At 48.5% G+C, this 26199-nt stretch overlaps 1 protein-coding gene across 3 annotated transcripts in view; it reads left to right on the top strand.

The window, feature by feature from the left end:
* Positions 1-26199, top strand: part of TPCN1 (two pore segment channel 1) — a 41235-nt gene that overhangs the window by 11703 nt on the left and 3333 nt on the right. For 2 of the 3 annotated variants that reach the window (XM_053993647.1, XM_053993648.1), the window contains exons 3-26: positions 5947-6071; positions 8490-8666; positions 9522-9635; positions 9865-9995; positions 11199-11287; positions 11903-11937; positions 12490-12548; positions 13280-13379; positions 14291-14407; positions 15262-15386; positions 16572-16620; positions 16820-16883; positions 17680-17724; positions 18411-18467; positions 18558-18611; positions 18961-19033; positions 19217-19324; positions 20517-20588; positions 21458-21547; positions 22238-22353; positions 22998-23044; positions 23462-23615; positions 24917-25053; positions 25771-25851. In XM_053993647.1, the coding sequence (XP_053849622.1) occupies positions 5947-6071; positions 8490-8666; positions 9522-9635; positions 9865-9995; positions 11199-11287; positions 11903-11937; positions 12490-12548; positions 13280-13379; positions 14291-14407; positions 15262-15386; positions 16572-16620; positions 16820-16883; positions 17680-17724; positions 18411-18467; positions 18558-18611; positions 18961-19033; positions 19217-19324; positions 20517-20588; positions 21458-21547; positions 22238-22353; positions 22998-23044; positions 23462-23615; positions 24917-25053; positions 25771-25851 (2219 nt within the window). Of the gene's footprint in view, positions 1-2878; positions 3326-5946; positions 6072-8489; positions 8667-9521; positions 9636-9864; positions 9996-11198; positions 11288-11902; positions 11938-12489; positions 12549-13279; positions 13380-14290; positions 14408-15261; positions 15387-16571; positions 16621-16819; positions 16884-17679; positions 17725-18410; positions 18468-18557; positions 18612-18960; positions 19034-19216; positions 19325-20516; positions 20589-21457; positions 21548-22237; positions 22354-22997; positions 23045-23461; positions 23616-24916; positions 25054-25770; positions 25852-26199 lie in introns of those variants that run through there. The other variant, XM_053993646.1, reaches the window with a different exon arrangement.

Here is a 26199-nt window from a genome sequence, read left to right as displayed (position 1 = left end):
TGCAGCGCTCCCCTGATGGAGCGGCGCTGGCCATAAGCCGCGTGCCGTGGAAGGGGCTCGGCAGCACGACTGACAAGAGGCAATGGTATATAAAATGTGACTTACCATGCTGAGGGACATCTGCTCCTCCTTCACGAGGATTCAGCTCCCTGTGGTGATGGAGGCAGGATGTGAGCTCGTGTTGCTGCATCCTCCAGTCAAGGCGAGGACGGTCGCCTTTTACCACTCACAGGAAGTGGCAACATCCGTATTTTTTAAAAAAACTTTCCTGTGTTAAATAGGAAAAAGCTGAAGTGACTTTATTTGTTGAGCTTCACAGCAAGTGAGTGCTGTGAGAATACAGTAAGACAAAGAGCCCCGAGGCCTTTGCATATGTTTCTGCTGTGCTGTTGTCTCCAAGGAAGAGTGTGACTCAGTTATGCTGGCTCAAAATACTCCGAAGTAGATTATTCCTCCTGTAGCAGAAGGGCTTGGCACTGCTCTCTGTTGGAGATGCCCTTTTTTCCTAGGCAACAAACTGACAGCAAATTGTTTAGACTTGCCCATGGCTGTTCTCTTCCTTCCCACCATGTCCCTTGAAACAGGACAGGCGCTGAGATATTTGGGCAGCAAGGAGCAGTCCTGCGATGCTCCCGTTGGCACGGCGCTGAGCTGGCAATCAGGCAGCAGAGGCAGTGATTTCCCTGTCTGTCTGTCTCACCTCTGAGATGTGTGGCCAAGTGCCAGACCAGCTGTGCTTTCCAGGCAGCTCCCAGCTTTTTTTCTCGGGGGTAGGTGAGCCTGGCCTTGAAGAGACAAGCACGTGAGTGTTTGTGCCTCAGTGCTTGCAAGGAGCAGTTTCTTATCAGCCTCCTTGGAGGAGGGAGGGAAGATTAATCCTCTGGAGGTGAAGCTACATGGCCTGTGAGCCCTTGGGAGGGAAAATGCCATCACTGGCGCTGGGACAGCTCCAATACTTGACTAAAATCTTGGCTTTGGGACTGAAGATGCCTGCACAGATTGTGTTGGGGAAGGGTAGGCATCTACCTTGTTTCCATGGTTTTTTTTATGGATTTGTACCTTCTGTAGTGAGTGTTCCCTCTGGTTCAACTGATGAGAGCTTTCCAGGAGAGAGGAGTGCTTCTGGAGTGCTGTCCTTCTCCTTGAACATCCTCACCAGAGCCTCAGGGAGGAATGTGGCTGAGAGAGCCAGAAACCTCAGCCAGCACAGGGCTCCTGCACTGGGACAGGTCTTGGGTGTGAGCTCAGGAGATCCAGGAACACCTAGAGAACCTTTGATCCTGCTGGGATCTGCCATGGGCTCATGTTCAGTGCTGTGGGATGCCTGGTTATATTTGTATTAAACCAAAAACTTGTGCTTTGTGACTGAGGTTGGGAATTACAGATCCAGTGAAGATGGAGGGTGTGAGAAATAGAGGGGGTTATGGCAGTGAGGAATGCAAAGCCTGAAGAGAAATGACTCCAACTGAATGGTAGAATGGTAAATTCATAGAATGCTTTGGATTGGAAGGAGCAGACTCCTTCCACTAGAACAGGTTGCTCCAAGCCCCATCCAGCCTTGAGCACACTGGTGACTGGAGCTGCCCAGACCAAGTGCCTGGAGAGTTTGACCTTTCCCCCATGCAGGAGGTGATGCCTTCCTTCCTCTTCCCTCTTTTGGTGAATCAGGGACCTTGCAAGGCCACAAGAATGAAGCTGTGTCCTGTCTCCAAAGTTGTGTGTCCTTGGCATTTCTTTTTTTTTGCCTGTCAAGAGAAACATCACTCACACATGGAACTCACTGGAGCAACTTGCATCTTACATTGACTCCACGTGTGATGCATGAACAGCATGAATGACAGAATAAGGATATTTTTTGCTGATTTAAGTCACTTCTGCCTTCACATGTTCTGCAGTGTTCTGTCAGCACGGGTGTACTTGCTAAAATAACAATATCTGGGCAGGATGGAAACTTAACATCCAAACCATCCTCAGCCATTTAGGAGAAAGCCCTGGTAAGTCCAGTAAAGGCTTTGGAGCCAGTTAGGGAATCTCAGTCTGTTTCAGTGCAAGGCCATAAAAAAGTGTGTGCTGTCTGGCAGGCAGAACATCTGCCAAACTGGCTAATGAGAGCCAGGCTGGGGGAGCTCCAAGGCAAATGGAAGAGCTGCCCCGTAGGGCTGGTTTATAACTCTTTGAATTTGTAGGAGGTTACTAGTTTGTTGGAATTTTGGAAAAATTACTATTTATTTAAAGAAGTGCAAGACACCAAAAACCAAGGAATTCCAGAGTGACTTCAGTTTGATATATAATAGCTGGCTGGGAAGGGTGATTTACCCCAGCTTCCTGTGGATGTTTTCTGTCCCTTATTCTCCTCTCAGCTCTGCCCTGGAGATCCCCCGTGGCTGCGTGAGCTCCTCCGAATGAGAGGAGTTTGTTTGCTCGGCCCATGGAGAGTTTTTCCTTCCCCTAAGCAGGGAATTTGTTTTGCAGAGGGAGAGGTTTGGGCTCTGGAAAGTTTATACTCCTTCTCTTTCTTCCTTGTTTTTTTGTTTTTTATTGTAATGATGACATATGGAAACTATTTACACAGGAGCATGCTCGGCTGCACTGAATGGAAATGCTGGAGTCCCGGCAGTCTCGTTCTGGATGCCTTGTGTAAGCAGCCAGCTGGTTTTGCTTTTCCTTTTATTTTTTTTTTCTTTCCCCCCCTCTTTTCTTTTTTCCCCTCCCTCCCTGCCTCTCTCTCTTTTCAGGGACGGACTGGGATAAGTTACACAAGTGTAAGGAAGGAAGCTTTGCCATCTGTGACCGGCTCAGTTCTCTTCCTTTGGCGCGCCCCTTGCGCCGCGAACTTCACGAAATATCTGTTTTCTTTTTCGTGCTGGAGATTCCTTGCAGTGCCTGCTCAGCACTTTGACTCCTCTCCCGTTAGCTCATCGTGAGCAAGTTGTGCTAAATGCCAAAACACGAGAGCGCAGCACACGAATCCCCGCTTCGCCAGCACGCTTGTGCCTGGCAGCTCCTCGTCCTGCAGCTAAACCTTCCAAAATCTCGCCCTCGGAAACAGCCAGGGAAGGGATCTCACTGAGGTCTGAGCCACCTTCCTCAGAGGGGAGGGGAGAAGCCGCTCAGTTCTGCAGGCAGCAGAGCAGAATCTTTTGTGCGGAGCTTTCCCCTGAGGAAGCCGCGAAATCGAGGAGCAGCTTTGGGAAGGGAGGGAGGAACTTCGGGCTGCGAGCGCCAGCGGCTGCCATGCAGTGGAGGGAGCTGCCTGCCATCTACTTCGAGGATCCCGGGAGCCCCGTGGAGAGATCCTCCTATCTCATTGAGCTCCATACTGATGGTAAACGCCGTCGGGGATGTTGTGCAGCACGAGCGGAGCCGAGCTTGCATTAGTCTGTGTCATTGTTATCATGGGAGCAGCTGAGGAAATTAGCTCGCTGGAGGGCTGCCAAGCACACAGTCAGAGGGCTGCTCTTCAAATTTATTATTATTTTTATTATTATTTATGACCCAGATGATGCTGTTGCCTCAGGGATGCTAGATCAACCTTCTGGTACCTGATGGGGAAGGAGCTGATCCACAAAATGCAGCTCCCCACCGGAACACTTGAGTGCATTTTCTGTTGTCCGTGCTTGGTTTAGACAGCAGGAAAGCATCTTGATTTCTAGAGCTGTTTTTTGGTTCTGATTTGCATCTCTGCGTGCTGTTTTGTATTTGCAACCTTGGTCTCAGAGCTGGGACAGCTCTTCTGTGGGAAGCACAGAGCGGGGTCCTGTCCTGGGTTTTGGAGGAGTGTGTCTGTTCCTAGTGTCTAGCCTTTCCAGAGAGGTTTTTGCAAAAGAGCTGCTTCAGGGTTAAAGGTAATTTTGGCATCTTTTGGCAGGGTCCAGTGTGCTGGTGTTTAGGTTAATGCTACAAACCTTTGCTGTTTTGGCCACACTGTGTTTTGATCCTCGTAAATTTTGTATATTCTGTAATGTAAAGTCCAGGTTCTGATGTAGATATGCTCCTTCTGTAACTGTTAAGCATCAAATGTGAAAAGGTTTTGCTCTCAGGCTGCAGTTTGAGGGAGTCTGTCTTTTTGAGACACATCCCCAGCAAAAGCTTTGTAAATAATAACATTTAAGAACTTTTTAGAGCTTGCAATATAACGCTTCTGATTTTTGCATATGGCTGTCATCTCTTAGTTAAAAAGCAGACAAACCAGAAGGCTGCCATTCCAGCTCCGTGGATAAATAAAAACTCCATCATTCAGGTTTTTTTTTTTTCAAGAGCTGTGCTAAATCAAGGGGTGTGGGGGAGGAACCGGCCTCATTCAAACATTTGTCCAGATTTTGAGTGGTATTTTAAGGGTGTGGGGGAAGCAAGGAAGAGAAACAGGCTTCGTGCTGCAGAATGCTCAGCAACCTGAGTGTGCAATCTGGAAGGTCTTCACGAACCCCAGAGAAATGTTATCTTAATTTGATTTGGGGGTGGAAGAGGCAGCTGTGGCTGTGCACTGGTGAAGGGGTTCTGATTTCTTCCCACTCCCTGCCTCTGCCAGGAGCACATGGTGCCATTTCTCTTGGCAGGTGCAGAGTTTTTGGCATGGACTCCCTCTCCACTCCAGAGGGTGTTCTGGAGAGACTGAATCAGTAATTCATCCAGGATTATTTTGTCACAGCAACTCTTCAGCAGGCTGTCATGAGAGGGGAAGAGAACCTCGTGGTGCTTTTTGCCCACTCTCAGATAACAACTTTGAACACAGAGAGAACGAGCTGCCACACCACAGCTCCTGTGCTCATAAAAAAAGGGGGAAATCAGCACTGCTGTGCTGGCAAGCTCAATTTTACATGTACCCACTTCGGGAACATGAGGCACTGGAGGAGGGAAGTCTCTTCTGAGAGCAGGAACAACCATGTGATGTGGGAAATGTTTGAAACTCTGGAGAACTGAGAGTGTGGCTAGCTCCACCACAGGCCCTAAGCAGGTCTCACTGCTGGGGGTTCTCTGCTCAGTATTCTTTGTCAAAGGTAAAATAAAACCCCCAGTCCCAGAAGAAGAAACCAAGTGACATTCCCTTTTTGTACAATGATTGTTTCCTTGCTTAGTTTTCATCTGTCTTAATAGCAGTGAGGCTGCAGAATGCAAAAATAGCAATTATTTTGGAGTTTACATCCATGCCCTGTCTAACTCCCCCATGGGAAGGGCACTGTGTATGTGTGGCTCTGCTTGGGAGTTGCTTTTTTTGCGATTGAATTGTTTTAGGGTTTTTTAAACAAAATCTTTATTTACAAAATCTGGTTCACACGTTCAGTATGGCATTGTTCTATAGTTCTTTGCTGGTGAGAAGGACAGGTGCTCAGAAATTTCAGAATTAATGTGTGAAGTGTGAGCAGAAAATTCATCTTGCAGTTTGTTTGCATCAGAGGGGTGTCAGTACTTATCAGCACCTCCGAGTGTTGATGTGTTATTTAGTGGCTCTGAAGTGCTGGGAGAAATGGGGCTTTCTGCTCAAACTACTGACAGCTTCTCTCCTCCCATTGGTGCCCCGTGGCAGGGGCAGTGCTGTGTGTGTCCTTCCACGGCCTCTGCTCCAAGGACATGTGCAAAAAGCTTCCTGCTCCATCAGCAAACGCTCTTCTGTTCACTGGGCTGGCCATCCTGGGAGGCTGGTGGCTCTCACCCGCCTGGTTGTAGTTTCTGATGCTGATGGCAAGCTTCAGGCATGACAGCACACAGCTCTGAGCCAGGAGAGCTCCTTGCTGTACTGAGTAGGAAGCTGTCTCTTCTGATGATCTTCCGGGAGCATTCCCGTGTGCAAGTGCTGGCTTTGAGTGTCTCTTTAAAGCTCCTACCTGCCAAGAGTCAATTTGTCACTGTACAGCTGCCACTTTCCCAGCTGCTCTGGCTGTCTGTGATCCCAGAGCCTCCTGCTGCAGCCCAGCTTCCCTGATGGTGATCCCTGTTTCTCTGCTGCAGATGGAGGCAGCTATGACGTTGTCAGTGATGCCTCCAGCCCCGCGGCCAGGGAGTGCTGCGCCCAGCAGAGCTCTGCCCGCCACAACTGGGAGATGAACTACCAAGAGGCAGCCATCTACCTCCAGGTGAGCCCTGCTGGATGGGGGGAGAATGCTCTGCAGGAGCTACCGTGGTTCTTGGCCATGGGAAACAAACAGTGTCTGTTTTGAGGCTGAAAATTGGGTGCTTGGCCAGGGATTCTGCTTCGGGAGTGGGGCGGTGCTGGAGGCACCTCCGGATGGGCTTTGGAACTCACCTGGGGCAACTGAACAACAAAATCCTCACCCTCTCCCAAGGGCTGTGCTGGCTGGGGGGTTCAGCACGTGCACAGTTCTGCCACCTTGGCATGGAGGTTTTTGTAGCTGGTCACAGATTGTCATTTCATCTCTGCAGTCTCTCCTGGGGGAATGGTCAGAGCTCTCCTGGGGACGTCTCCTGTTCTGGAAGTGCAGGTCCCAGTCCTGCCTAGGCCATGGGGTGGCCCAGTTAGTGTCAGTCAAGTCCTGCAGCTCATGTGAGGCACGAGAGAAAGCAGAGGTCTTGATTTCTACAGGATTAAAGGATGCTGGGATTAGGATCAGCCCAGAAGTGAAATTTATAATATTTAAAACAACGAAGAATCAAACCCCACCCATGCTTCAGTTACCAGAAACACCATCCTTACTGCAACAAAGGGTTTGCTTTTTTTAAGGTTACTGTACATCTGGTGTGAGGAATCAGCCACCAACACTGAGCTTCTCCCAGAGCTGTCCAGTCTGAAATGGTTGCTGGTTCCATTACTGTCCATCCTTCCTTCTCTTTGTTCCCTTTCAAAGCTCTGAGATGCTTTGGACGCAGTTGGGTTTATTTTTTTTGTTTAAGCTACTGCAAGGTGACAGAAACCATTTGTTCCTCCATGCTCTGACCCCACAGGACTGAGAAATCTCACTTCTCAGACATTTTAAAACAGTGTAGGCTGGACCTTGGCAGCCCTTGAGCTCCGTGGTGTGATGGAGCAGCTCTGACAACGCAGGGTGGCTCCAGCCTCCATCCCAGGCTTTTGTTTAAACTCCTGATTATTGGAGCAGCTCTGCAAAGGGTCATTGAGCTGCTGCAGCTCTGATGGTAATGGGCACAGCAGGCCTGGCCCTTTGGATGGGGATGATTGCTGCTGCTGCCTTGACCAATGGCCACGGTGACACTGTCCTTGAAATGAGGTAGAATCACTTAAAGAGAGTTCTGTGAGCAGTGGCTGCAGCAAGTGTTGGGTCTGGATAAGAGGCTTTGCTGTCCGGGCACGTTTGGAATTGCTTGGCTCCCAAGAGGCAGGATTTAGGCTGTTTGTCATTCCACAAGTGTGTCCTGCCAGGCGTGGATGGGAACGACCCTGCTGATCTCAGCCTGGGCTCTTTGCAGGGCTGGCTCTGTCCTGCTCCAGCCTGGCTCTCTGACCCAGCAGTGTTTGTTCTGAAACCCAGTGTGAGCTGGAGTAAGTGAGAAACACTGGGAGCCCTCTCCTGAGCGAGTCTGGAGAATGCTTCACTTCCTAAAGGAGAGTTCCCTGACCTCATTATCCATTTGCAATCACAGCTATTCTGCTTTGATAGTAATAGCTTGACTGTCCTTGCAGTAATTGCCTGCCTGGGAGGATGTTAATTTAAATAAAACCTCACCACTTCTTGTGCATCTGTGTGGCCCTGCTGGGGAAAAGTGATCTCTTACGACAGTTCCCAAGAGGCAGCAAGTTTCTGTGAGTGACAAAAGCTCCCTTGCCAAAACTGTTGACTTGAGAAAGAGAAGAAGCTGTTGGGTGGTTCTGATGGAAACCCTCTAAAATCTCCCCAAACTAAGTTTCATCCTAGGGGTAAAAATAGTCACGATGTAGCTGTTTGAAAATCAGTTGTAGGCAAAATGTTAAGATGGAGTATCTGACCTTTTAATGTTAATTAAGCTTTCTAGTTAAGAGGGAATGACAAATCAGCACAGTGACTTGTTAATTTTTCATGGAGTCTGTCTTACATTCCTGAAGCAGAAAACACTGTGTGTGCTCCAATGTTTTCTCCCAGACATTTTGCAAGGCCAAGATAAGGAGGAACAACTGTCAGCCAGGTGCCCTGGAGCTTATCTGGGTGTTTTCATGTTCTGTCCTGGAGAAGTTTAATCAAATAAGTCTGTAAAAATGTGGAAGTAGTTGCAAGTAAATGAAGTGCTGTGTTTATGTTGGGATGTTGGCTGAAGATTCTTTGCCTGTCTTTGTAAACTCTCCCAGCTCTCTGCCTCATTGTGAAAAGGCTCAGGGGTTTCTGAAGCAGGAGTTTGTGGATATTAAAGAGTTTCATTACTCATGAGCAGAAGGGGATGTCCCGTGTGTGTGGAGTCCATTCCTCAATAAACACATCAACAACAGGCTGTAAAAGGGAGTATGTTGGGAATTGTATCTAATCCCTAAAAAAGTCTGCATTCTTCACTCTTTTGTAGTACCAAGAGTACTAATGCTGATCCCTTCTTTATTCCTGCTGCCCTAGGAAGGAGAAAATAACGACAAGTTCTTCACTCACCCCAAAAATGCCAAAGCACTCGCTGCCTACCTCTTTGCACACAACCACCTTTTCTACCTGATGGAGCTGAGCACGGCCCTGCTGCTGCTGCTGCTGTCCCTCTGCGAGGCTCCAGCGGTCCCCATGCTCCGGCTGGGCATCTTTGTGAGTACCTGGGCCTAAATGGCAAAGTCTGCTTGCTCTGCAGCGTGGGTAACAGGAAAATGATGGCCAAACACAGAGGAAGAGGAGGCAGTAAGAGGAAAAAAATCCACCTGGCTTGTTCTGTAAATGGTTGACAGCAGATAGGCCAGACAGCAAAACTTCCCTTTTCCATCTGATCTAGGCAGACCACAATGAAAGTGATACTCATTTTGCGTTATCAATTTGTGCAGTTCTTCATTTAGTAACAGAAATGGGTGTTTTTTCCCATCTTTGTCAGATAACTCAGCAGTCTGTGGCCTTTGATGGGGTGGTTTCAGAGCTGTCATGAGGGCTGGTGCCATTACCCCAGCACCACCTCTCGTTCCCAGAGTACAGATCAGGATCTTCCCTGTGATTGTCCAGAATGTCTAATTCAAGGGAAAACCCTTCTCTGTATAAACTCCCTCTGCCCAGGAGCTCTCCTTCCTGTGTTCCACTAAAAAAAAATTACAGTATCCATCTTTTTTTTCAAAGTGTTTCTTCTCAAGTGGTTTGTGTCTTGGCCTTTTGTTTCAAATGTATCAGTAACTTTTTTTCTGTGTTGCTTAAGCCTAGAAGGGACATGGATTTCAGGAATTTCTGCCCTGGTACTGCTTAAAAGAAAATTGCACAGGCTTTAATAAAAGCACAAAGCAGTAGATATAGAAATTTTGAAAAACACTGCTATGTTAGCTGTAAAAGAGTGGCTTGGGGTTTTCCTGCATGCCACAAGGCAATGCTCAGACTGCTGTCAAGCCCAGCTGCTCCTTGGAAAAGGAGGGGCAGGAGAGTGGCCTCTGCTGTGCTGCTGTTCTCACCAAAGCTGTGCTGCGGCAGGTCCACGCAACCCTGGAGCTGTTCGCGTTAATCGTGGTCGTCTTTGAGCTCTCCATGAAGATGAGGTGGCTGGGCTTCCAAACCTTTATCAGGCACAAAAGGACTATGGTCAAGGTGAGTTGTCTGCTTGGTTGCCAGGGCTTCTCCTGTGGCACCTCCAAGAACCAAAGAGCCAGATGAAATGCTGTCCTGCACCGCAGCAGGGTGACGTAGCCGCGGTGTCCCAGCTGCCAGATGATTCGTGCGACATCCCTCAACTCTCAGGGACACCTCCCATCCTTCAAATGTGCAGATAAACAGGTGGTCAGCCAGAGCTTTGCCTCTGATCCCCCCTTTCTTGCAGACGTGTGTGCTGTTGGTGCAGTTCATCGAGGCCATCGTGGTGCTGGTGCGCCAGACCTCGCACGTGCGCATCACCCGCGCCCTGCGCTGCATCTTCCTCGTGGACTGCCGCTACTGTGGGGCTGTCAGAAGGTGATGCTGGGCTGCCTGGGGCTTCTGCCCTCACTCCTGGGCTGGGCTGGAGGGAAAGCACTCACATCCTGTCGAGTTGGGCATGGCTCTTGGGTCTTCAAAGAGACAGGAGATGTTGTTGGTTGCTGTAAAGTTGTTTATTGCATGAACACATCGGTCTGGAAGAGTTCAGAGTGTTGAAGTCCATGCTAAAAGCTTCCTGGCATAGAGTGCTGGTGTTCTGAGCAGAAGCAGCAGCAGCTAGCAGCTACTATCCCTTTTTTTCTTCTTCCCCTTTGCACCCCAGTACAGGGGGATTTTATTAATAAATCATCCAGTCAGCTAAAAACACGATTCTAAAACATCCTTCCTGCACCTATCCGAGCTTGATTCTAACGTGTGAAAGCAGTGTCAGTTCTTACCCAAAATCTACACAGGTAGTTCTCTCTGTTCATGCAAATAGTTCTGTCTGTTCTATCTAGAAATGCAAGCAGTGTTCTGCTGTGTTTTCATTATGTCTGGAGCTAAGTTAATTTTGTGAAAGGTAACACTACTGAACTTTAAACTAGGCTTTAGGGCTTTTAACTAGCTAACACAATCTCTTAAGGCACTTAAGATAGATTTCTACTTACTTAAAACTAAAACTTACACTTTTACTTCATGTCTGTGTGGCTTAATATATTTCATTTTCTCTAAAAGTTCCAATTTAATCCCTGCATTCCTTTCTCTCTCTGAGGGACTCAGAGAGGCTTCTATTTCATGCATTCCAGCAAAATCCTGCAAGCATCCCAGGAAAGTCAGTGTCTTTCACTGGCATTTGTGTTGGAGATGGTTCCAGTGTGAGCTAATGTGCTGATGGTGCACAGGGCTTGGGTGTATAAACCACCTCAGAGAGACCAGCACAGGGTGTGGCTGCACTGGCTCTGCTCCTGGGCTTGCCTGGAAACTGCACAGTGAATCAGAGCTGCTCTTCAGTCTGCAGAAGGAGAGTTGACAGCATGACATTAGTGTTGTTTGCAATACCTGAGAGCTGACTGCAAAGGACAGATGGGTAGCTTGGAAATGATCCTAATTTAGCAAGCTTTCTACTTTTAATCCTTGGAGGGAGTGGGAAGAAAGCCCTTGAGTGTGGAGTGGTGGTGGTGGGTTTTTTTCTTTCCCCTGACAACCTGGAGGAGTAAATGTGCAAATTTTAATTTATTAATGTTTTCTCTTATTTTTCAGAAATCTGCGACAGATCTTCCAGTCCCTCCCACCATTTATTGACATCCTTCTCCTCCTGCTTTTCTTCATGGTGATTTTTGCTATTCTAGGTGAGTTGTATTTATGGGTGGAGAAGTGATGCTCTTAACCAGTGATTGTCCAAAAGCAACATGAACAGCCTGGATGAATATAAAGCTGATCAGATCCAAAGTGTTGCCAGGATCTTCCATTGATCCCATTTCATCTGCAGTCATCTGGAAGGCAGAGTTAAAATCTGAAAGCTGGCTATTTAATTTTGAGACAAAAGTCCTTTTGACCTCTTCCAGAGCACAGTCAGTGGTGTGTGTTTTCAAGCTCTGCTTCCACCAGCTCTTGCTCAATGCTGACACTTTAATCTCTGCATCCCCACAAATGCATTGTCTGGAGTGTACCTGCTACAGTCCAAACCATCCCCAGAAAGTTTATTTTCCAAAAGGAGCAGCGAAATGACAGCGAAATGAGTATCTGGAAGACTTTCTCCACAGAGATTTGCCAATGACATCTATTGGCAAATCTCTGTGGAGAAAGTCTTCCAGATACTCCCATCCTCAGGGTGTCAGAGAGGATTTGCTGTTAGTGGGACCTTCCCTTTGGGAACTGCTCCACTGCTCGACATTGAACTGACTTTATTTTTGTTTGTTCTTTCTCCTTTCTCTCCTCCTCTGTTTTCCCTGCTGCCTCTTTAGGTTTTTACTTGTTTTCTCCTAACCACTCGGATCCAGTGAGTATCTTGATTCTTTCATTAAGAGTTCAGCATTACAGTGCAGTCATAGTTTATTCCATGTGAGACCAAACTCTGGCTGCTCCTGGCAGTGTCACCCTGCTCTACCCTCTGCTGGGGAGGAAGACTGTGGAAGGAACTTCCTCCGAGACAGGATGTCCCAAAGGGAACATTCTCAGAGTTGTTCCTTGTCCTTGATGCCTTCATTCAGCCAAAAGAGCCACCTGCCACTGTCCCCAGGGGAGGAGGTGTCTGGGGCAAAGCTCAGCCACTTCCACTGCTGTGGTCAGAGTCCAGCAGTCACTGGTTCCTGCTGCTGCCCAGGCTGTGGATGCCTGGGAGAAAGTACTAGCAAAAATGTGCTTTTGGTTTAACCCTTCACACATTTCTCAGGGAACTTTAAGAAGTGCTGAAGTACTTTTCCCTAGGGAAGGCATCAGGGAATTGTGGGAGTGCCTGTGTCCAAAGGGGTGAGGGGACTGGTTGTTTCTTTGAACAAAATGTCCCTATGAGTTCCTGCTTGCATTTTGTCATGGGATTTTTTTCTTTCAGTACTTCAATACCTTAGAGAACAGCCTGGTGAATCTCTTTGTGCTTTTGACCACTTCAAAGTAAGTTCATGCTCTTCTGTCTCAGTCTTCCCCTTTATCCCAAAGGAGTCTGGCAGAGCCAAGGGTTTATCTGCAGAAATGCTCTGTTCTCCAAATGTGTGACCCCTTTCCTCTGCCTGAGAGAGATGTCCAGGGTCAGCCTGCATGGGAAGAGCTGGTATTTCATTTTACTTTAGGGCACTGTGACCTCAGCTGCAGAGTTATCTCTAAGGACTCAGATGTCTTCATCACTGTGAGGGCAATAAGGGGGAAACAGCTTTGTTAGGCCTTGGTCCAAGAAGGGAAAATGTGTGTTTGTGCTCCTTTGTCAGCCAACAGCTCACAGTTGAGAAGTAACTTCCTATTCCTGTGCTGCAGTTACCTGTCTGCTAGGAAATTGGGATAACAGCAGTGGGTAAATATTGATCTGCTGTCAGGGAGAGCCCTGAGGATTAGGAAATTAGCAAAGGATGGAAGGAATCTGAGCTTGTAACACCTGCACTGAGGCTGTGCTGCTGTTGTTAAGTATCAAAGCATAGCCCTTAACCACACCACAAATCCCGTTTGGTGTTTGGGATGTGTGAGGAATGTGCTCGCCACATTTATTTTCACTCCAGGAGTTTTGTACAAATGTGCAGCTCTTTAGATGTGAGTTCATACACACACACCCCCCTCCCTGTGCCTGCTGCCTGTGCAGTGGGCTGTGCACCACGAGTTTTTTGGTGCTCACCCTTGTGTCCTTTGGGATGCAGTTTCCCTGATGTGATGATGCCATCCTACGCCCGCAACCCCTGGTCCTGTGTCTTCTTCATCGTGTACCTCTCCATTGAGCTCTACTTCATCATGAACTTGGTGAGTCCCCAGGGCAGCACTTCATTCCCTCTGCCTGCTTCTGGAGCTCATTGCTCAGCAGAGTCTTCCCCATTCCCAGAACTGCTCTGCAATCATCTCAGACCCTTTGGCAGAACACTTCTAGAAATGGCAGCTTGGCTACAGATAGAACTCTTTTAATGTTCTAACCATGAGGAATTGAACTAAATCACAGAAAACCAAATTATATGAGCATCTTTCAACTACTCTCCCATTAATATCGTGCTTGGAGTGACATACTCGGTTGCATGAAATTTATTATCCTTCTCTGTCTTAATTATTTATCATAAAATGGCATTTTATTATCTGGACTTGCCCGAAATACTTTGTAAATCAGTTTGAAGGGGATGGAATTACTCAGGATGGCAGGACTGCAGTGCTGATCACTGCAGAGGGAGAGCACGGCTGCCCAGGGGAGGATTTGAGTGCTGGAAAAGGACTTGCCAAAGGAGCTGAGGAATTCTGCAGCCCAAGGTGAGGGATTTGATGCTTGTGGTTGGATTTCACTGCCTTCCCAGATGGAGGGTTAGCTTTGCTATGTGCTAGCCAAAGCTCCCAGGAAGGGTGAATCCAAAGAGCAGCCCTCAAACTCTGCTTTCCAGGAACAGATCAGGGTGTTTTAATTAATCCTTTGCTATGGTTTTCTGCTGGCATTTGTGTAGCTCTTAAAACCCACTAGCAAGTGGTGAGAGGCCAGAAACATCTGGGCCTCCTCCAAGAAGTGGATCAGAGCTGTGAGCTTGGGGATCCCTTTGTGGGATCCCTCGTGCCAGCGCGACCTCACCCACTCCATCCAGCATTCCTGCTGCAGGCAGTGCCTCTCCTTGCTTCCCTGAAACCCTGCAGAGTATAAGGGTCAAAACAGCACTTTTTTTTTTTTCCTGTCTTCTCAGCTTCTGGCTGTTGTGTTTGACACTTTCAATGACATTGAGAAGAGGAAGTTCAAGTCCCTGCTGCTGCACAAGCGCACGGCCATCCAGCACGCGTACCGGCTGCTGGTCACCAAGCAGGTACAGCTGTGCCAGCAGCACCCCTGGGCTGGCTGCTGGAACAGCACCTCCAAAAAAAGGGCTTTTATCTCTCTTGATTGTGATCAGGCTCACCACGGGCTGGTGGTTTTTTCATTCTCTGTTTGTGGAGAAAAAGCAGAGTGCTCTGAATTTCAGCCCTGCTTGAGGTTATGGCTTGGTAAAATGAGGGAGATTTGTTCTGGAGAGCATGTGATCATTGATTTCTCTCTGAATCAGTCTGGGTCACTTGAGGACTTGTTTAGCTTACCAACAATCACTACTGAGAGGAGGGATGGGTCGTGCAGTTGAAAATATAATCCATTTTCTAGATCCTGCACAAGTGAGCAGTGCAGAAGCAGAAGGAATTCACCTACAAACAGCATTTTACAGGGACAAACACTGTCGGGAGAAGGTTGATTTCTTGCTTAACTTGTTGGAGCAGCAAGAGAAATAAGATCCAAAAATAACTAACCCACTTCTAGTAGATTAGTTCATGTTTAGTGCACATAGCTGGTGGTCTTTAAAAAGTGCCATGATGGGATCTGTTAGGCTGCCTGCTAATTTCCCAAGAAGAGGGGTTGAACTCTGCTTGGGGTGTCTGGTTGGACAGTTTTCAGGTGATGGAGCAGCAGGGAACAGTTCTGCATTTGCTGGAGGGACCCATTGCCAGCAAAGCTTTCTGATCTCTGTGCCCTGGGATGAGCTTGGTGTGTGAAAGTAATAGCTCAGGGTACTTAGTGGGCTCAGTTATAATGTATGAAATCCTGCTTAAAACAAATCCAGAGTGAGAATTAAAAGCCTCTGTGCATTCCTGCCCGATGCTGCTGTTTCTGACAGTGTTCCTTTGTTGCCAGAGGCCGTCTGGAATTTCCTTCAAGCACTTCGAAGGGCTGCTGCGGTTCTACAAGCCTCGGATGTGTGCCAGGGAGAGATATCTCACCTTCAAAGCACTGAATCAGAGCAATACCCCTTTAGTCAGGTAGGATGCTCCTGCTGCTGCACGCAGAGCAGGGAGGTTGCTGTGCTTTGCAGAGGATGGCTGGCTTTATGGGATGAGCATCGGGGAAGGGTTTTTCTGGGAAGCAGGGAGCTGGGAGGGGTGTGTACCCTGAGAGCTGAGGTGCTGGAGTTCCTGCGTGCCCTCTTGTGGATACGGCGCTGTGCTGGCACTCACGGGCAGGAGCTGCTTCCCTCTCCCCTGGCAGAGCAGAGGCAGGAGCTGGGGAGCAGCACTGGAGCCTGCCAGGAGCATTTCCTCGCACAGCGCAGCCTTGCAGCTTAACAAGTTTTGCTTTTTTCCAGCAGCTGGCTGTCCCCCCCAGGGTTTTGTTAATTAAAATTTGGTTCTGCTGGTGCTTTCAGGGAGGCCATCCTCTGTGTTATGAGGCAGAGAATTGCCATTCTGGTGGGGGGTGGGTGCAGCTAACTTCCAGCCAGCAAGGGAGAGAGGGAATTAGAGCAGGAGACTCTTCCTCTTCCTTTTCCTTTGTTCTAGCCACAGACAGGTTCCAAGTGACTCTCCTATGAAACTGGTGCTGATGCTTCTCCTTGAAGTCAAGTGCTGCAGAGAAGTATTGAAAATGGCACAGGGAGAAAGACTGAGTTGTGAAATTTAGGCACCAATGTCACCAGTAAGAGTCTGAGAAGTTCAGCATCCTCACTTCCAGACACATAAAAGCTGTTACAGGCCTGACCCTGGGCACTTAGACAGGCACTCATGTTCTATGAGTTTCTTTGCTTTCATGTCCTTTTTCAAACTTCATTTTTACCTTGAAAAGAAAATGTGCAAAGATGTTAGAAGAGGACTGTACGAGTAATTAAGCCAGTCCAAGACTTCTTCATGAAGAGCAGTGCAATCTCCATCCCTTGGAGTTGGCATCTGAGCCTCAGGTCTTTCCTCTCAGTGGTAAAATTCTGGAGTTCAGAAGAGTCAGAGTTTCCCTTAAGGGCTGAAGCATTACAGAAAGGAGATTCTGGCTATTGTCAGTCAGGAACCTTTGGCCAGGCTGGGAAGAGGTCACTGCTGAGTCCTGTCAGCCGTGGCTGCAGCGCTGATAAGGAGTTAATAACTTCCAGGGACTCTCCACTGCTGATGTCTGACAGGGACAATTAGGGATCTGCTCACCCTCAAGGCTCTGATCAGATGTTTCTTTCTGTTTTGCAGTCTAAAGGATTTTTACAATTTCTATGAAGTTGTTGGCTTAAAATGGAAGGTAAGAGTTCTTTGGGTGGAGAGGAAGGAAACCGTGTGTGGGAGGGAGAGAAAAGGAGTGGTTGGAGAGGAGCTGGGTGAGAAACAAAGGCAATCTAAGAGAAGCAGGTGATGGGGATAGGGTGGGTCTCCATCCCTGCCCTTTCTATTTGCATGGGTGTAGCTCTGGCTGCTGCTGACCGTGGCTGTTCTGCTTCCAGGCCAAACGGAGCCGTGAGCACTGGTTTGATGACCTGCCAAGGACTGCGTTCCTTATTTTCAAAGGTGACACTCTCTTTTCATGGCAGCGTGTGTTCAGCTGGCAGGAAGTGTATTCTTTACAAAGACAGGACACTCTGAAGGGACTTTCTCTTGTGTCCCTGGCAAACACCTGAGGGAAGGCCTTCTAACCAACTCCCTGTGTGTCCAGAGCCTCTGAGGCCAGAGACTTGGATTCGGAGTCTCCAGGGAAGATTTCTGTCCTGTAAATATTCCTGCAGTAACTGTGGACTGGGATTTGGGTTGTCACAAAAGCTGTTAGGCTGCCTGGTCCCAAGATGTGGCTGCAGCTCCCACTCAGGTCAAGAACAGCAGTTTGGGAAGGGAAGAGAGGCCTGAAACCCCCATCAGAGTCATGTCTTGCCAATTTACCTGCTGTGTCCCAAGTTCCCTGCCTGGATGTAGCCATTCAGAATGAAGAACCTGCAGCTCTTCTGAGGTGTTGTGTGCTCCTGGGGAACAGCTGACACCCTCTGATCCAAATACAGCTGCCACAGGAGCCCTCAGAGCTCTGCTGATGTTCTCAACCCTCCTTGTTCCAAACACAGACAGAGCATTTACCTCTGTCCACCCCAGAATTAGCACAGGGCATCTTGGGGGCTAAGGATAATGACTTCTTTGCTGCTAAAATTCTAAAGGATATTTAAACTTGTTCCCAAAAAGTGACAGTTAATCATCTGCTGATCTGTTTAGCTTCTGTGCTGAGGATTGGTGTGGAAAATGTCTCTAAGGAGAAGACAGAGGGATCTGTGGTGTGGAGGATGGTGTAAACGTTTATTTTATCATCCTTTCCTTCACACAGGCATCAACATCCTGGTGAAGTCCCGTGTGTTCCAGTACACTATGTGTGAGTAGGAATAATCTGGTGGCTCTGCTGTGCTGGGTCTGCCAGCCCTCCAAGGACTTGGTGTGGTCTGAGCTGTGGTTCATGGACAAAATTTGGAGTTTTAGTGGAGAGGGAGGGAACTGCTTCATTGTACCACCAGCCTGGGCTCTGAGCTCTCGTTCTGGAGAGGCTCCCTGGCTCACTGCACAGCAGCCCTGTGGAGCTTGGTGCATTTAGGTGGCTTGGTGATCAGCTTTCCCAACCTTGGGGGGTTTATCTTGCAGCTGAAGGATGCTGGATAAGGAAGTGCCTTGCCAGTCAGCCACATTCTGTTTGCTCTCCAGGAGCTGTGAGCATCCTCAGTGCTGGAGGGATTGTTTGGCAACTGAGCTGCCTGGGACAGGGAATGTGTGCTTCCTCCTGGTGCTACCTGCTGGCTTCTAAGTGATCTATTCCTACTCAGTAATTTGGGGGCTGGGCTTTTTGGTTTTTTCTTTTAGTTTTGTTTCTTTTTGAACATAAAGGCACTGCATCTGTTAAAGGCCTGGAGAAAGACGTGGGGGAAGACTCACAATTTATGAGTTCAGTTTGTTCATTGACTTGGAACCAGTGACCCTGCCACTTGTCCTGTATTGTATTCTTTTTGTTGGCCTAAGAGATGGATATTCAGGTGTGGTTTTGCTATGGGTTTTTCCTTTCTTTTCCAGACACTGTGGTGGCTGTGAATGGAATTTGGATTCTTGTTGAAACCTTCATGCTGCAAGGTAGGAAACATCACAGCTTGTTGCTTAACTGTGGTGCTGGGGGATTGGAAAAAAGGGAGGACTTGAGAAAGCTGTTCTTGTGTCTTGCAGGAGGGAATTTCTTCTCCAGGAATGTCCCATGGAGCTACATAGTCTTCCTCACAAGTAAGCTGATGCCTCCCAACAGAGCTGTGTCATTTCCTGAGGAGCTGGGAAGGGAATTGGAGTTATAACTTAACCATGGGTGTAGAGTCTCCACCCAGAACAATGATGTGCCTGGCAGGGATTGTTTTGCAAACTTCTCCAGAGAGAAATCTCCATGAACACAGGCAACTGTGTTGATTTGGAGGGGAAAAGTCTCTTTGGCACCTCACTGAGAGTGAGGAGGATGGGTGGGGTCTGTTAAACCCCTGTTTAGAAATCCTTTAAAATCCCCACACATCCAGGAGGGGATGAGCCTTCCCGTGAGCCTTTCCTGTCAGGCTGTTCATTCCTGACCCCTCTTGTTTTGCAGTCTATGGCGTGGAGCTGCTCCTGAAGACCACTGGGCTGGGGCCTGTGGAGTACCTGTCCTCAGGCTGGAATCTGTAAGTGCACATCCATCTTTTTGGGTTGGAAACACCAAGTCCTGAGCCAAGCCTGTTATAATTCTTCTGCCCCTGGCCTCGTGCATCTTGTTAGGCTGGAGCAGCACCAATCCCTCTTCTCTGCTGAAGCACTGCTGATAAATCATTGCTCTTACATTTATTTTATGTTATTTTTCTTTCCAGCTTTGACTTCTCAGTCACCCTGTTTGCATTTTTGGGGCTCATGGCACTGGCATTCAACATGGAGCCCTTTTACTTCATCGTGGTCCTGCGACCCCTCCAGCTGCTGAGGTGAGCTGGGCAAGGCTGGGAAGGGGGGATTCCAGAGAGCAGGAGGGAGAAAACAGCCTTGTTTTCCATCAGTCCCACTGGGGACTGAGCTCCTTAGCAGGAGAGGGCAAGGATTGCTCTGTGGGAATGTGACCGTGGCAAACAGGAATTGCGTGGGCTAATGGGATTAGCCCGAGTTATCGAAATGAGCAATAACAAAAACTTGGGATGGGATATGAAAACCCCGTGCTTTGGAGCTTAAGCTGATCTCTAATAGAGATCAAGGGATTTACTGGGGGCAGATTATCCTGTGTCTGCCTTCATGGGGTTCTTACACCTCCTCTAAATTGTCTGATGCTGTTCAGAGAAAAGCTCTTCTGTCAGGGTGAGATGGTCTGAGCCAGTTTAATAATTTCCATTGAATTACCAGAAATTACAGATTTCAAAGGATGCTGCTTTCTAAGGTGAAGTACTGCCCTGCTCTAACTGCACCTCACACTTGGAGCAAGACCATGGCCTGTAACCTCTCTGCAGTTCAGGGAGCTGGGGCTGATTAACCCTCTCATGTCGAGGTACACTCACCTTCACAAACACCTCCAGAGCCACAGGGGAACGAGATTTGAGGTGAAATGTTTCATTAAAAACAAGCTGATGTAATTTAGCTTTCCAGTGAGGATTCTAAGAACACTTCATGACACTCAAGAGAGGAAAAAAAATAATGTTTTCTCTGTTCCTCCCCTTCCAAAGCCTGTTTGGCAGCTGTGTTTCTCTGTAAAGGCTGATGGGGTTGCCAAATCTTAAATTAGCAGGCACAGTGTAGTTTTCTTTCATCAATTTTTATTGGGTCATGGGGGAAACACAGAAAAGCTTGTGTCTGGGGGAAGCAGGAATGAATCCTGACCCTGTACACAGGCCTACTGTAAGTTCTTATAATTTTTAGGAGTTTTAAATAGCTGTTTATGCATCATGCCATGTAAAAAGACAGCCTTTTTATCCCCTGAGATCTTCAGTCCTGTAAACAGCTGAATGTGTCATAAATATTTAGATGGGACAGCAGGTGAGCAGAGACCGCTTGAGCAAGAAGTCAGGAAAGTCAGGAAACCTCACTGTCATTGACCTGCGAGGCAGAGAGAGCTGGGATTGTCCTTTTAGCTCTTTCCCCCAGCCCCAGGAGAGCTGCAGGGTGTGGGTAACTCCTGGCCTCTCCTTTCAGGCTGTTCAAACTGAAGAAACGCTACAGGAACGTCCTGGACACCATGTTTGAGCTGTTCCCTCGCATGGCCAGGTACCATCCTCTGCTCTTTGGGTGGTGGCAGGGAGAGGGCAGTGAAGGTTTGGGGTCGGGGTAGGGACCTGTCCAACCTGCTGAAGGGATTTATGGGTGGTGGCAGGGAGAGGGCAGTGAAGGTTTGGGGTCAGGGTAGGGACCTGTCCAACCTGCTGAAGGGATTTATGCTGTGGTCTGTCAGTGGGTAGTTACTGATTGTTCTTAACCAATGGAGTGTTCATCTTCCAATTCCTTGGAACAGCAACACTCCAGCACCCTGGGCTCCTCCTGCTTTGGTGGTAGGAGGATAACTTGTTTTAGTTTTTCTCCCCCATCCCAGCTCTTGCTGAGAGACAAAACCCCTGTGGGAAGAACATTGGCACGAATCCCCTGGGCCCCAGCTGTTCCCTGTCCTCAGCAGAGCCCCTGAGAGCATTTTTGTGAAAAGCTGGGGCAGAGGGAGCCTGGTGTTGAGTGCTCCTCCAGCCCTGCTTCCCTCGCAGGAGGCCTGAGCTGGCTGGAGAGCCCTGCCCTTGGCACTGTCCCTGTGTGCAAGGATGTGGAGAGGGCAGGAACAGTGTGTGGTGTTCTTTATTAAAGGAGCTGTGGAGAGATGTTTATTTAACAGAAAAGGACAGACTGGGAGGGAATCCAGGCTGCTCTTTGGGTTCTCTCTTCAGTGAGTGGCAAACTCCTTGTCCAAGGACCCCCTGAATGAGAGCAGGCCAAGAGCTGCAGAGCCACAGCAGCAGGGAGGGTGGCCTGGGGTCTCCAGTGCTGCTTCCCATCCTTTGGAAATTCCTCCCAGAGCAACCAGCCTAGGATTTTGTGTTTCCCTGCCTTAGCAACTCTTCAACACACAGTACTCTTTCTGTTTCTGCCTCCAGCCTGGGTTTAACCCTGCTGATCTTCTATTATTGCTTTGCCATTGTTGGCATGGAGTTCTTTGCTGGCGTGGTCTACCCGAACTGCTGCAAGTGAGTACCTCAAATCCAGCCCCCTCAACAGTACTTTTGGTGCTCAGCCAGCAGCAGGGAGCTCTGGCAGCTCCATTTCCATGTGGAGAAGTAGCCAGAGGATGGGGCTGAATGGGGTTTTGTAGCTAAGGCAACACGTGGCAGAAATCCAGGAGATACTTCATTCCTCTTGCCTCATGCCTGGAAGTGTCCAAGGCCACGTTGGACAGGGCTTGGAGCAACCTGGGATGGTGGAAGGTGTCCATGGCAGGGGGTGGAACTGGATGGGCTTTAAGGTCCTTTCCTACCCAAACCATTCTGTCTCTGTGATGCCAGAGTTGCTTGTCCAGCAACAAATTCACCCAACATAAATTCACCTGGTCCTGAACTCTGAGCTGTGCTGTGCCTTTAATGATGGCAGACTTCTTGGAAATGCCAAGCTCAAAGGGTGTGAGCCAAGGAACTCAAACTCTCAGTTTCTCTGGTATAATATTTGCTGAATGATTAGAAAGACTCCATGTGCTCCCTGGGCTTGAGCTGAGCTGTGAAGGAGAGAGCATTCCTTCCAGAGGAAAAGTACAAGTGTTGGCCAAGAGGTAGAAATTGCTGCTCTTCTTACCACCTTCTAGAGGGGCTGGTATTTATAACTTTTTTAGATTTTCCTTGATTTTCCAGTCTCTACTGATTCTTTGTCCTGTTTTCTCCAACCAGCACAAGCACAGTCGCAGATTCCTACCGCTGGGTGAACCACACAGTTGGCAACAAAACAGTTGTGGAAGAAGGTTATTACTATCTCAACAACTTTGACAACATTCTGAACAGCTTTGGTAAGGGCACTTCTGTCCCTAGAAAAGATTATCCTGTGTTACTGCAGAGCTGCATGGCTCTGTAATGCTCATGTGAGCCTGGGACTCTCCCAGGGCAGTCCTGCTAATGCAGCTCACTCTGCATCCTGCTCTTTCTGTCTGGAGAGCTCCAGCTGACTGATTGTGCCAGGACTGCTTTGCAGGGCAAGCAGAGGTCTCTCAGAGCCAGCTGGAAGCCAGCAGGTCTGTTCTGGCTGGTGATCAGACCAGAGGTGTTCAACGAGGGCATTAAGGCACTGCCCTTCTAAAGAACCAACAGTGTCTTTTAAACCCTCTGATGAAGAATAATTTGAATGTGTTGATTGCTCTCCTTGATTTTTCTTCATGTGTGAGCAGAATGCTTATCTCCTGGAGATTTCAGAGGTCTCCATGCTCTCTGGTGAGGAGTCAGGCCTGGTTTGTTTAAGAAACAGAGATGAAGCCATGCTGCAGGTTCTGTGGGTCTGACCCTTTGTCTGAAGGAATTGCAGTGGGGAGGGTCTGCATTCTCTCTGGAATTGCTGTCTTTATTCAAACTGTCAAACACTCTATCTAAAAATCACAGTAAAACAGGGCAGGATGGATAAAACAATTACCTGTGTGTGTTTTCTCCCCCTTCTGTGCAGTGACACTGTTTGAGCTGACGGTGGTCAACGACTGGTACATCATCATGGTGAGTGACCCCCTGCAGGCAGCACAGACTCTGCCAGCTCAGGCACACCTTCCACACCACCCCTGCTTTCTTCCCACGGTGGCTTTGTTGCCAGCTTCTTTTGGTCCTGACTGTTGTGGGGCATTTGACCCCTGCCATGCTGCTGGGCACATTTCAGGCTTCACAGGCTGGACAAATGAAGTCACCCTGTGCTCCAGTTTGTCACCCTGCTGTCCAAAGCCACCAGCTTTGGATGTTCTGTGTGTTTGCCTGTAGGAACATCTCTTTTTAGCTGCAAGGACCTGTTGGGGCATTGAGCATTGCACAAGCAGTCCCTGGGGCAGAGTGTTTATGCTGCTTTGTGCCTTTGTTGACAACCACTTAACGCTGCCTCTCCCTTCTTTGGTGCACTGCTCACTTCTTCCCTCTCCTCTTTAGGAAGGGGTGACATCCCAAACCACTCACTGGAGCCGTCTGTACTTCATGATCTTCTACATTGTGACCATGGTGGTGATGACAATCATCGTGGCTTTCATCCTGGACGCTTTTGTGTTCCGCATGAACTACACTCGGAAGAACCAGGATTCAGAAGGTCAGAACTGAGGCCTGGCTGACCTGCAGCCTTGTGTCTTCTCTCCCTGGTACTTTATGTCTCTCGGAGAAAATGGGATTGGCCAGGAAAAAACAGATTTTTTTTTTTTTAACTGACATCCTGAGCTAATTCTTTTGCTCGTTGTACTTTTGCTCGAGCTTGTTCTTTGTGTGATATTTCTGTCTGGTCTTTGTGCTCTGCCCCTCATCTCTCCCCCAGAATTCCCCAAAAAGCATGGGTGGGTGTATTTATGTGGGTTTTATATATGTCTATATGTTTGTGTGCACACACACATACAAACTTCAACCACTTGAGCCATTTCAACCAAATTCTTTGAGAATAGGAAGTCCGTGTGCATTTCATGCAAGATTTCTGGGAAACATCTCAGCAATGGTGTATCAAAGTTCAATGAGGGACCTTACAGGCAGGGAAGGTTGATAATTTTTTTTTAACCAATTTCCCTTTCTCAATAATGCACCCACTGCTGGCAGGATGTGTCTCCAAGGTGATTTGCCAGCACTTTTTGCCACGACCTGGAGGACAACAGACACTGCCTGTCCAGTTCTTCCCACATTTTCTGGTTGTACTTAGGCTGCTGACTCTGTGCTGGTTTTGGACATGTCTTTCCCTCTAGGAACTGGCAGAGACTGGGCTCTGCATCCCCCTCATCAATTACTCACTGTCCTTTTCCTCCTGAGCTGGGGGGTCTGGAGCTGCAGGCACCTTCCTGACCTGCTAATTCAGGTGCCAAAGCCACACTAATGGCTCACAGCCCTTCTCCTGCTGTTCCTTCAGGTGAAGGCCCTGGTTTTTAGGTGCCAGAGGATCAAATTTGTGTGTCCCAGGAGCTGTTAATTAGAGAAACACTTGTGATCCTTCCTGCACCCAGTTTGAAGGGGGCAGTGAAGGACATTGGTTAGCCCTGGACTCCCAAGCTCTCTTAGGCAGGTGAAGGTCAAAAGGCAGAAACTCTTATGTGATTATTTGATTTCTTAACTTACAGGCCAGCAAAAAAGCTACAAGATTTATTTTTTTTTAAGACACCAAGGAGCCTGATGAGAATAGTTTGAGTCAGAAGGTTTGCTGGCCCTAGACACTAGTTAACTTTCTCCCTGCCTTGTTGGGGGTTGAACATATCCATGTTCTAGTCACAAGGGCAGGTACAGACTGTACCTGACCTGTGGCTTGGTCCTGTGTGCTCTGGGCTTTGCCTTCCAGGGTTATGGTAGCAGCTGTTGAAGCAATGCTTATCTTGGTGGCTTTTTTTTTTTTTCCCCTCTTTCTGTTTCTTGCCTCTGCAGAAGATAATGGCATTGTGCTGGAGAAGGAGATCTCCAAGGAGGAGGTGATTGGCATAATTGAGCTGTACAAGAGGACTTCAGCTGCCACTGAAACAGCCCAGCTGCAGAAGATCGTGTTGCAGATGGACAAATATGGGGTAAGAGGAAACACTGTGAGTTTTCACCTCCAGGAGGGGGAGGTGTGCCAGGGCCACTTTGTCTGTCTGGAGAGAGAAGATCCACCTGCCTGTGTAGTGTTCAGGGCTGAGCTGCTGGAGGAACTCTGCAGCATCACAAAATTTTGCTGCTCTGGAAAAGCAGCAGCTACTCCTTGAATAGCCTTGACAGAGGCTGGTCCCTGCTACCTGAAAACTTCCCTAAGAGCTGCCCTGGCCCCTACTGACTGGAAAAAAAGCATATTTATTTTTCCTCTAAAGGAGCCACTATCTCATAATTCTCCTATTTGTCTCTCTGTGCCATCATACACTGAGGCTTGGACAGTCCTGGAGCATTATGCTGCAGCATGATGGCATTGATTCCAGCTCCTTCCTTTCTCCATGGCACTGCTTATGCTTCCATTCTAAAACATTCTAAATTGGGAAAAGGAGCTCTTGTCTCAGAAGTGTTGTCTCATGCATCTGGGAAGAGCTGAAGTGGTTGTTTTAACAATGGCCACTATAGCCCTGTCACCATGCCACAGGGCAGGTGCTGCAGCCTCTCAGGTGACAACAGAACGGGCCTGGGGTGCTCTGAGCTCATCAGTGGGTGATGGGTGTCCACAGGAAGGATGCTTGAAATTCCAGGACAGATCCAGCTGCTCAGTGACTGATGAATGGCTTTTGTGATGTTTCCTCCTCCTTGCCCCAACTCTCTAGCAAATGTCAACAGTGTTTCTGGGACGCAGGTCGAGGACCAAGAGTGACCTGAGTATGAAGATGTACGAGGAGGAGATACAGGTATGTGGGCCTGAGCTGGAGCTGCCACCAAGTCTGTGCTGAGAGCATTCCCTGGAATAGCAACCCATCCTTTCAAGCACTGGGGGCTGCTTTCCTCTGAGCCCGGGGGTTTGTTAAACCACAGAGCACCTCAGAGCTCCTCAGTGGGTGCAGGTGTGTCAGGCCAGTCACAGAGAGCACACTGGGGGTGTGCACAGGCACTCCTGCTTTGCTGAGCTGCCCTGGGCTCCCCAGGTGTCTGCTGGGGCTGTGAGCACAGTTTGGTGCTGCCTGGGGCTTGGCTGCTGAGCACAGAGCTCTTAAACCTCTGGAATGTGGTTGTGTTTGAGCTTAGGCGTGTCTGTCTGA

The sequence above is a fragment of the Vidua macroura genome, chromosome 18 (assembly GCF_024509145.1).
Source record: "Vidua macroura isolate BioBank_ID:100142 chromosome 18, ASM2450914v1, whole genome shotgun sequence".
NCBI lineage: Eukaryota > Metazoa > Chordata > Aves > Passeriformes > Viduidae > Vidua > Vidua macroura.
Note: the sequence above shows the minus strand (reverse complement) of the source record. Positions and strands in the feature narration are given on the sequence as shown.